Below are 11,174 nucleotides of genomic sequence, written 5' to 3'. Positions count from 1 at the left end.
ATGTCCTGCTCCTTACTTTCATAATGAGCTTTTCAGACCTTCTGCTTTGCTGTTCCTTAAACACTTCTGAGCAGATTTTACTCCAGTTCTTATTCTGGCTGGTTGAGTACCTTCCATGGAAAAGTAGTAACACAAAAGCAAGAAGAACAAAACTCTCACATTTATAAAAGCCCTCCTCTAATGAATTTAGTCTGGTTACTCTATGATGTTATTAGTCAGACTGCTGAAGGCATTTCTACATAAAAATGAAAGTGCACACATGCCCAAGTATTCTTTTTTTTATGCTATTTTGGAGACATAATTCCTTAATGTCTTGCTTTCAAAAGCCTGGTATTTTCCAGTGCACTGACTAGATTGGCTCTATCTCTACCTCTAATCTTGAACAACAAAAAGTAACCTTCACGTTCATCAGTGAAAAATGACAACTGATTTTATTACCCTTATTCATTATAACACATGACAGTGGGAATATTTTTCACTGTAAGATTTCTGAATGGAAGAAAAGTGCAGTTAGTCTGAGTTCCTTACATTCATTAGAAGCAAGACTATTGAAACCATCAACATTTACAATGACACATAAGCAAACATCAGAATCAGTGCCAATAAATACACAGAGTACCAAAATAAATATTTACAGAATTAAAAATATAATAAACACTGATTAGTATATCCTTGTGAACTGCCAGGGAAGAAAGACATCTATTGCTATCAGTTAGGTTGTAAGTACATGAAGGATACAGTGACTCGAGGAGACATACTCATCAAAGTTTGTAGAGGTGGAAAGGAGCAGAGTGTGTCTAACAGTCTGTTACAGAAACACCCCCCAGAGCGCTGTGAGCTTTCACTAAAAGAAAGTTGGTACACACAGACTCACCAGATTATTATTAACAAACTGTTCAGGTAAGCAGAGCAGGGAGCTCTGGCTTTACTCGCTCATTATCCTGAATAGGTCATATGCTACCTTACTGGAGGTTGCTGACACAAAAAAATACAAGGGGAAAATTGTAATTAACAGTGATTTGTTATCTGTAACACCTTTCATAGAAACAGGTTAAGTGACTTCTAACAGGACCCACCTGCCCCTTCCAGCACACACGAAAACCCAAGAGTATTGTTTTGTTGGATGCAGCACGGAGCAATCCCTGCTGTTTTCCTCAAGCACACCATAATATTTAAGCAGACCTGAGCTGCAATAAAAGACTGAAGCCATGCTGCATTTCCTGGACTTACTGAATCTGTATTTTCCACCAACCACATCCATTCCTCCTCCCCCATTTCACAAGGCCACAAGCCTCAACACTAGAGCTTTTCTGAGACAGTCTCGGCTGACAAACACAGTAAGGAAAATTCAGATTGGGCAAAATTATGGGATCTTAACTTAATCTTAATAACAATCAACACCATTAATAGATCCACTGATTTCCAAGGGAATACCTGTGGACTGAAATATTACCCAGCTGTTGCAACCTGTCCCATGGCAGAGGTTTTACTCCAATTTTACACAAAGGCAACGGCTTTAGTCATGCTTCCTCTTCTGAAAAGCCCGAGAACATTGCTTTTATCAAGCCACTTGCTGCAGAAATTTAATTGCACTCAACCTAGGACTTGGTGGTGCTACTGCACAGTGCACCTTACAGTCCATCTCCATTTGTCCTTGGGCTGCAAGGGTGCAGCCAGTGCCCACCACCCTACCAAGGGCTTGGGTCTTCACATCCCTTTGGCAAAATGAGGATGGAAGAGCACTGAGAGGCCATGGGTGAGTGCTGGACTACAGAGGATTCGTGGAAGCCTCTGTGCTACCTCTGCCTTCAGAAACGAAGGCACTGGGCACTGCTCAGGTGTTGATGAGAGCAGTCACACTGTAGTCTGCAGCAGAAGCACTGGCTTCATCACACCCAGACTCAGAGAGTCTGGCTCCTAACTTATTGTAACACAGCAATATGAGCAGCAATGCAAGAAAAAAAGGAGCTAGATTTTATAGGCATATGTTTAACTCTGTTTCTCGACAGGACCAGTGGTCCAGCACTTGCTTTCATCCTATCTCCCAGACAGCCTATCAATCCTCCCACCCCAACACAGCACCAGCACCCTGGCTTCCCCTGCTGCTGTCCCACCTGGCAAACATCAGATTCCCCTGGTGACACTGCCTTCCTCCTCCAGTCCATGGTGTGCAAGTGAGTCGGGGCATACCTTCCCCTTTGCTGCCATCAGCCAGGAAACATCACCAGATGTGTAGCTTTTACATTTTAAGGTCAGGCTTAATTCAAAGTAGATGCAGCAAATTTTCTTTTATGAGCACATTACGTTCAAAGCTTCCAATTCATCTGCAGAAAAAGCCCATGGAAACAACCTGATACTGAAATAGCAACTCTTTGGTGGAATATCACCCAAAATAATAAAATTCTGTTTAAAATTTTACCATTCAGTCCCTACATACTGTTCTCCCTAAAACCAGATTTAAAATGTTGCTGTGTAATAAATTAAAGGAGGCATCATTAGTTACCATATCAAAAGACACGAACAACAACATAATAAGCAGGGGAGTTAGCGCTCCGGAAAGGATCTGATCCTGGTTTTGCCATCACAAGTTAAGTTAAGGAAGGCAGTGATTGTGTTAGCTTTAATTTCAACATGCTGAGTACTGGAGTTATGTACAGGAGTGGATGCTTGTTAGAGGGAAAAACAATGGAAAGACATATTTTGCACTCAGATCAGTGAAAATGCTACTACAGTAATATAAAAGACTGCACAATCACCTGAATTATGTTCATCTTTAAAAAAAGGGAAGACTTAAGAAATACTTCCTATTTCCTTAAGGTGAAGAGATTAAGGACCCTCGCCAGTTCTTACTGGAGTCAATGGAAGCCTTGCCACAGCAGAACAGGACCTTGGAAAGAGATGGTCATGTTGGCAAATGGTGGTTTTCTAGCTTTGCAGCCATAGAGCATTGCTTGGATGTGATGTTAAAGTAGGCAAAGCAACCTTCTTTTAGCCATTGCTACAAGAAGCCTTTCAGCCTGGCAGTTTAAACCGCTTGCCCTGTGAAGTACATAGCCAACTTTGGTTCTAGTTATTTAAATACATAGAGAAAGGAAAAAGAAAAGCAGTTCTTAGAAATAATCTGGGCACAGTCTCCATAACAAACAGCATCTGAGCATTCCTAAACCAGTGACATCCTTCCTGCTAGATCGCTAAACTGTCCATGACAGAAAAGTGGAGAGATATAATCCACTCCATGCAAAACATCACTCAACATCCTCACCTGCATGTATGAGATGACAGAGGAAAGATCTCCATTTTAAATATCTTTGCTGCGTGTTTTGAAGGCAAATTAATGTTTTCAAGACCAAGAAGCAAGAGCAAAGACTTCCTGAAGAATGCACTGGTAGCAGCTCCTTTATTTCAGTGCTGGAAGGCTAGATCAAGAATCTCAGTTTCCCAAGCAACTGCAGTATGGCTGACAGGGAATGAGAGACATAGAGGAAAAAATAAAGGGGGGTCCCAAGCAACAGTACTCACTGTTTTGGATGGAGAAGGCCTCTAAGCAAGAAGAACTTTAACAACTTGCTTTTGCAGGAATAAAGGCCCCCAGGACATGGCTTGAGTGTTTATAGCTCTTATTCCTTTGCACATGACAAGTTCTTCCATTTCTCTCTATGTGAAATGGACCTAAGAAACACCAAATCAATACTGACCATTCTTATCCAAGTTGCTCAAAAGGAAGACAAGATGTGAGCTCATGATGAGCTAAAAAATTCCTGTGAGCCAAATTAAAACTAAACTGTCCCCTGAACAGAAACAGCAAGGCAGATTCAGATGCCTCCCACTCACAGTGAACAGCACCGCAACTCATAACAAGGAAATCCAGCCCCTCAATGGAAGAGAGGGATGGACAGTGGGAACCAGTCCCAGGCCGCTGAAGACAACTCACAGTGTATTCTCAGCACTGGATCTCAGAAGGGTCAGTTGTGCAATTCTGCTCAGACACGTGGGGTTATATCATCATGACGAAAACATCAACAAAGCAAAGGCAAAAAACAACTAAAAAGGGAAAAGACAAAACAAAAAAAAAACAACCCAGCAGAAGCTGTCACGTGTAAACTCTGCCAAGACTCATCTCTGCAGCATGTCTAAGTCAGTGTCAATTTGTTTTTCCAAGACAGAAGCCTCAGCCTTTCATATCAATAACTATGAAAATACATTTTCAGGCCACCTTGCTTAGAGTCCCCCATTGTGGCTGTTAGATAACCATCTGCCTTGCAAGTAGCTATTGTTACTGTGAACTGTCTCTTTCGTTCCATTATCTTGCTGAAAAGCCTTTTCTGAAAGTAGTCCATTAGAGCAGGGAAAAAAAAAAACAACTCGGAGTATGGTCATGTAGCAGAATCAATGGTTCCCTTTGATCTGCAGGCTCAGTACTACAAATTTGAGAAACAACAAGGTTTTGCTTTGCTAAGCAAAGCCTGTTAATTTGGCTCATCTGCACTTATAGCATCTTACTGAAAACGCCATCTGTATCAGACATTTTGAAGACTTTGGTGCAATATTCGCTTAGCTTAGATAAATAATTCAGTTAGAGTCATTAAAAAATAATCATTGAATTAATTTTCATAGTGTACATCTATGCATGTAAATTTTAAAATTCAATCCTCTACTACCCTGAATGATGGTGAGGATATTCACAGTGGATGAAGGGAATGCTGGTGATTGGTGGAATAAGACTGAACATAGGGTGTTCTTATCCTAGTCATGGAATTTCTTCTGAAAGCTACTATGTGTGTTTGAGTCCTATTACTGGCAAGAGCAAAATGCATATGCACCACAGGGAAAATAAGACCCTTTATGTCTGTTGCAGGCCACACATACGATAGAGGAAACTTAATTCCTATCATGACAAAAGAAGCCCACAAAAACATCACTTCATGCAACCGAAAGGAAATCTTTTGTGCTGATACATAGGACAGGAATGTATACCACTGAAATCATTGTAGATAGGTATAAAACACTACTCAATAGATAGAAAAAAATCCTAAGAACGTACAAAATTTACCAGTAGCGACCTGAAAGTGCAAAGAGTACACATAACAGAATGCCAAGTCCTGACCTATAAAATCCTTTATCAATGACATACAAGCTGATAATTACAAAGCATCGGGACCACAAAATAACAAATAAAACAAAGAAAAGTATTCTTTAAGAGAATCAAAACAACAACAGCATTGGGAATGTTATCTTTGGGACTCAGAACACCATTTCAACCTCGATACCTACCAAAGCCAAGGAAAATATATGCTTGAACAGGATAACATAAATAGGAATGCAAACAACCACAGAATGCCTCAGGACTATCACCTCTTTATGTTTCAGCCTTTAAATCCAGCAAGCCATTAACTGTTTGTTCTTAGGCATCTCACAGTATTTTGCAGGGATCTTTCAGGAATTAAATATAGCTCTAAAGGAAGCCTTTGAACCTCCTCCCAGTGATTGTTTTAGGCATTGTGTGGAGCTATACAAATATATTTGTATGAAAATTGTAAGCCCTAGTAAATATTAAATTTTCTATCTCCTTTGAAATAAAAAACATAGATAGCTTAAAGACAAAAGTGAGTTTTATACATACAAAGTTAATTTGAGCATTAAATTGTATTTTTACTCTCACATAACCATTACCCTGAATCAACGTCAGTATGTTGCAATGATTCATAACACTGACGCCCTACTACAAGCTACTTTCCCATTTTCCTTTTAAGGATATGATTGTCCTCAAAATACGTACATAGCAAGCAGCCAAATGAACCGCCAAGAGATCTGCAAAGTGTACTTACACTGGGTATGCCATAGAAAGCTTGGGAGCGGGGCTGGGGAGCACCTGGCTTGGGCAAGAATCACAGCCAAGCATCACAGCCACCCTCCTCTCCTGCACTCCTAGCCAGGCCAGGACTCCCCACTCCACCCTGCACCACACCAAGGAGGAAGCTGCCCACCAACATGCAGAGGACAGAAGGAAAATGGGGCAGAAAACAAAAGGAGAGAGAAAAATGAGGGGGAAGCCAAAGCATTTTAATGATGATTCATGTTAGTCATTACATGAGAGGGAGCTAGTCCAGTGTCACTCTACTGGTTCCTCAATACGGACATGCTGCAATGCAAACAAAATGCTGATGATGAATAATTTGCCAAACACAGGTCCTGTAGAGATGGTAGCTGGTATCTTCTAGTGGTTTTAAAGATGCGCCACTCCTACTACCTGTACTCAGTGCTTCCAGTTTCTATGGTACCACCCGAAGCTCAGCACATCCTCCCTCCCTCTCAACTTCCAGTACCCTGCAAAATCTCTCTGCACAACACAACAAAATGGGGAATTGTGATTTTTCTGCAGAGTTGTCATGCAAGGAAAGATGTGTCCCTTACAGTCAAATGAAAACAAACAGAAAATGGAATGTTAGGTTTAGGGCTGAGGACCAGGATGTTCTGTACTTTCATCCTTTTGAGGGTATTTCAGCTTTAACTTTCTAAAATGCACAAGCAAAGTCAGGCCAAATGCAAATCCCTTTCTCAGGCAAAGGAAATCACCGCCAGCATGTCTGGAGACAGATCCATAGCACATGCACTCCGCCTGTGTGCAGGAGCATGCACGAGTGGCTGCGTTCATGAGTGTGATGTGCGCAGGTGTGTGTGCGTGTCTTCACCCCACTGCACGTAACCCAGGAGGTGCATCCTGACTACACATGCATATGTACAACACGCCTGTGTGAGTAGGCATATAGAAAACCACACACATACACATTAGAAAGAAAACATATAAAATAACCCTCTTTGAAGTGTATTAAGGTTCTTACTCAAACCAGGAAAACAAGGACTGATCAGGAAAACACTTTATCCCAATTCACTGGGGCATTGCAGCTCGGTATTAAATCCTGCAATCATTTCAGAACTTGATGCCAATTTTACCCTAGTGACTAGAAGGTCATTTCCCCAGTGAACCACACATATACATATATACAATTCTTATTATGGTATTTAATAGCTTTTTATGGTTTATCTTTAACCTTAATATCCTTCAAATTTATATTCTGTATATTTATTTTCCTTCTTTTTCTTTCTGTTTAAGAGACAATAAAATGAACTGCTATGTAAGATCAGACCCATTAGCTTCAATTATGTGAATTTAGGATTCTCTGCATAATATAGACATGTATATTTTAAAAATGTATATTATTTTTCAGATACACTGGACCATATATTTTATATTAACTGTGGTCTGACGCTTAAATACTTATATCAAAATATTTTGTAAATACATAATATTTACCTTTAGACTTCAGTGATTTTGGAGTTTTTTCAGTGTATCATAAAAATATGACCTCAGGCACGTTAAAACCTTAATAAATTTCTTTTGACATGTTGTCAATGCCCATGTACAGTAGCCACTACTCAAAAATGTCCTGGCCATTAATACATTTCTCATAAGATCCAAGCTCATCAGACCATTTTATGTGTCACTAGCTTACCGTATTTCTTTTTCTCTCTTAAAGTAAAATTATTCTGACATTATTAAGAATGAAAATAAAAAACAATGAGAACCCAAACTTTCTTTAAATAGTCAAAAACTAATTTTATATATTTTAAAAAATAATAATTAAAACCCATGTTTTTCTCCTGGGTTCCTTCTCTGTAAGGTTTAAGCCCAGAGCAACTTTGTCCAAACCCCTGAAAATAGAGGTTTGCAGTGGCAGTGTTTTCAGAACCTCAGCTCTGACTCACGGAATGTGCCACTGGAATAAAATCAGCACTTCAGATTTACTTATCTGGGGATGTATGAGCCCATACAAAACAGAGTTTTGCTCTAATTTAAGGTACTTACACAAAGTTCTATTATTTTAGAACTGTAAAATTATCTAACTATAAAAACTAGCTCTTGCTTAAACTCTAGATAATACAGACAGGTGATTTTTTTTTAATATAAAAATCTGTAGCATTGAGTAAATCTGCTACAATATGTATATATTTACACACGGCGAGCAAGTTGCGGTATAAATGAGAACAGTGTGTATATATTGGCATTTAGTAAAATGTTTCCCTGAACCTGATTGTATGTGTTATTGGACAAGTATCGATGTAAACATCTGAACCTATGTCAGGTGTCTCTGTTACCCATTTACATTAGACCAGATCAAAACCAACCAGACAGACAGACGAACAAAAATGTGTTTCCTGTTAGACAAGTCCACTTAACTCCTTTAGTTATCTACTGCACACATGTCAATCAAGTCTGCTGCTGAGCAGTGTTCTCCTTCCTACAGCAGGTAAAATACCTGTTAGGGTGGCTGGTTTTTTGCTTGGCGTTTTTTCCAGCATCTTGTAGAGCAAACATAATCCTGGGAGCCAGGCACCCACCTTCAACTCCTCCCCCAGAAACGATTAAAAGATAAGTGTATTGGAGAACCTCTCATGTCACTCCTTTTGGAACCGTACCCTTGAAGAACTCATGGCACTGCTTTGCATGAGGAAGGATTAGGCTCATAATCCAAGTCCTGCTTCCAAAAAGGTATGTAAAAATGAACCTCCCCAGTGTTTAGTGCTGCAGAAAAAAGATATAAATGTAAAAAAAAGTGCTCAAAAAGAAGTTGACTTTTTATATTCAGCCATACAGTCTCATAAGAAGGAGGCCGGTAGGGTACAGTGAAGTAAGCCTTTTAGGTGCCTTTCTTCAAGGTGATGCAAAACTAATTCATTATCTGTGGTCTCCTACACAGACTTTCACACGCCCACCTTGCTGTCCATCTTTGTTTCCACCTCTTATTCAACTACTTTTTGGCACTGTCGTGGTATGTGGCAGCTTTCACTGTTGTCCCTGCTAAGCCCCTGTTACTGACCCGCCGTACCAGTACTTTAGAGACAGGGATTTTTGTTCTGTGCATCTCACTTTTGGCCAGGTGATGGTGTGCGACGTGATGGCTGTTACTGGTATCTGCTCCATGGCTGGCAGAATGTGAAGAAAGGTGTTTAATGCTGATGGGTATCTTGGAGTCCTTCACTGTGCTTGAGGGTGTTTTCAGTGTGGTTGTTATTGGAGACACAGGCTTGGAGCGTGGCACACAGGTGACCTCTTCCACTGTAGGTGCTGCTGGTGGGTTCTCATCCGGCTCAGCATAGAGGTCATAGAGAGCATCCCCACTGTAGCTGTCCCTGGGGATAGTCTCCTTCTGGATGCTTGTGGAACTGTCTTCCTCAGGACCAGGGGTGGTGGAATCCCAGTAGCCCTCATCGCTATTTGGGATACCTTCGTGCTGCTCCTTCTCCCTGCCCTTCTGCTCCTCTTTATGGTTGAGGTGAATAGGGATCTGGTGGAGGCCACCACGTTTCCCCACTGCCCTGCTCTGGGCCCCCTCAGCACCTCGGCTCTCCTTCAACACCTCGGGTTTCTTTGTCCCTCCTCCACCTCCTGTTGGGGTCTCCTCTGTCTGTGACAGCATGTCCCAGAACTCCTGCAGGCAGGTGTCATCCACCTGGTCTGGGCTGGCCATCTCCTCCCCTCCTCCCTGGTAGGTCACCATGGTCGGGTGCTTCTTGGAGGCACCCAGCTTGCCAGCCCCGGGGGTGCTCTTCTCGCAGACAACACTCCCGCTGCCCACATCCTCCTCATGGTCCGCAATAATATCTCCGCAGCCTGTAAGAGAGTCAAAGCTTTTCAGTGAAGTCACGTCAGCAAACATCAAACAAATACGATCAATCGATTGCTCTGAGGGTGGATCAACAGAGGAAGGGTCAGGGGCGGCTGCCGTCTCTTGACCGCTATCACAGTGAGGTGCAACAGGGGGGATAGTCGTTATTGGAATGTCACCTGTTATGGCCGCATCCTTCGCAGTTCCAACCTCTCCGGCGCCCGGGTCCGGTCGCTCGTGGCAGAGCTCCTCGGGTCGCCTTCCAGCAGCGGCCGGGTCCTCCCGGCCCGTGGGGCTGCTGTCCCGCGGCTCCCCACCGCCCGCCCCGGCCTCCTCCTGGGCCGCGGTGAGTGCCTCCCCGCTGCGCTTCTCCCGCGGCGCGTCCAGCCCCGCGTCTCCTGCGCTGCCCGGAGTTTCAGACAAAGGTTTTGGCGTCTCTTCTTTGATGCACTCCAGACTGGCAGTCAGAGACCCCGGCATAATAAGGCCGGACTGGATCTCCGAGGTTTCTCCCCTCTCATCCTTGCCATTTTTGTCCTTTCTGTGCCATCGCATGCTGCTGAAGATGCCTTTCAGCCCCTTCTTTTGTCTGCCGCCTGCCCGCTGCTCTGCGCTCTCCGCCTTGCCGTTCTCCGGCCTGCCGTTCTTCCGCAGCAGGGAGAAGAAGCTGTGCGACTTGGCCACCGAGCTGCCGGCGGACACGCCGAGGCTGCCGCTCGGCCGGCTCTGCGGCTCCCGGCTTTGCGGGTCGCCGCCGCCCGGTTCCTCCTTTTTGCTGCTCTCCAGCACGGCGTCGGCCAAGCCGTCGTGCGTCCGGCTCCGCACCATGCCCGCTTTGCCGGCGCCCTTCCCCTCCCCGCCTTTGCTCCTCACCCCGAAGATGCTCGGCATGGTGCCCCCGGACTTCCTTCTCTTGAACAGTTTGAAGGCGGTTTTGTTAATCCTCCCCGACGGCTGCTCGGCGGCCGGAGGTTCGGCACAGTCGCACTGCGAGTCCATGTCTACCGCGGCCGCGGCCTCCCCTGCGCCGCCGCTCCGGTGCCCGGTGCGATCCCTCACTGACAGCCGCCCCGCCGCCGCCGCCCGCCCGTCTCCATGGCAACCCGGAGGAGGGGTGGCTGTGGATAAGCCGCTCTCTCTCCGCCGCGGGCCTGCGCCAGGCCGCCGGCGCCCACCCCGGACCAACCTGCTCCGCCGCCGCCCTCCCGCAGGCCTTACATAACCGAGCCCCGCCGCCGCTCCTCCCGCCCCAAGCGGGCACGGCCTGCGCTCGGCGCTGGGGGACGCCCCGCTGCAGCCCGGCCGCCGCTGCCTCCCCTCTCAGGTGCGCGGGGAGGGCTCTGCGTAGGGCACCGTGCGGCGCGAAGCGAAGCGCAGTGAAGCGCCAGGGCCGCCCAGAGAAAGCGGGAGGCGGTGGAGGACGGGGCGCACACGGTGTGCAGGTGGCAATGCACCACATGGCAGGGGCACCCACACCGAAGCCGGGAGGTGCACACCCCCAGGGGCAGA

General features: G+C 44.9%; 1 protein-coding gene across 1 annotated transcript; it reads right to left on the bottom strand.

Moving 5' to 3' along the window:
• Window positions 1-6,039: 6,039 nt before the first annotated feature.
• On the bottom strand, window positions 6,040-10,885 carry AMER2 (APC membrane recruitment protein 2). The gene is made up of 2 exons (XM_062615173.1): window positions 9,845-10,885; window positions 6,040-9,670 (listed from the first exon to the last, which is right to left on the bottom strand). Exons 1-2 carry the CDS (start codon window positions 10,662-10,664, stop codon window positions 8,808-8,810), a joined length of 1,683 nt encoding a protein of 560 aa, XP_062471157.1. The 5' UTR covers window positions 10,665-10,885; the 3' UTR covers window positions 6,040-8,807.
• Between the last annotated feature and the right edge of the window lie 289 nt (window positions 10,886-11,174).

The sequence above is a fragment of the Pezoporus occidentalis genome, unplaced genomic scaffold (genome assembly GCF_034315485.1).
Source record: "Pezoporus occidentalis ecotype Australia unplaced genomic scaffold, CSIRO_AGI_Poc_V1 ctg18, whole genome shotgun sequence".
Taxonomy (NCBI): Eukaryota; Metazoa; Chordata; class Aves; order Psittaciformes; family Psittacidae; genus Pezoporus; species Pezoporus occidentalis.
Note: the sequence above shows the minus strand (reverse complement) of the source record. Positions and strands in the feature narration are given on the sequence as shown.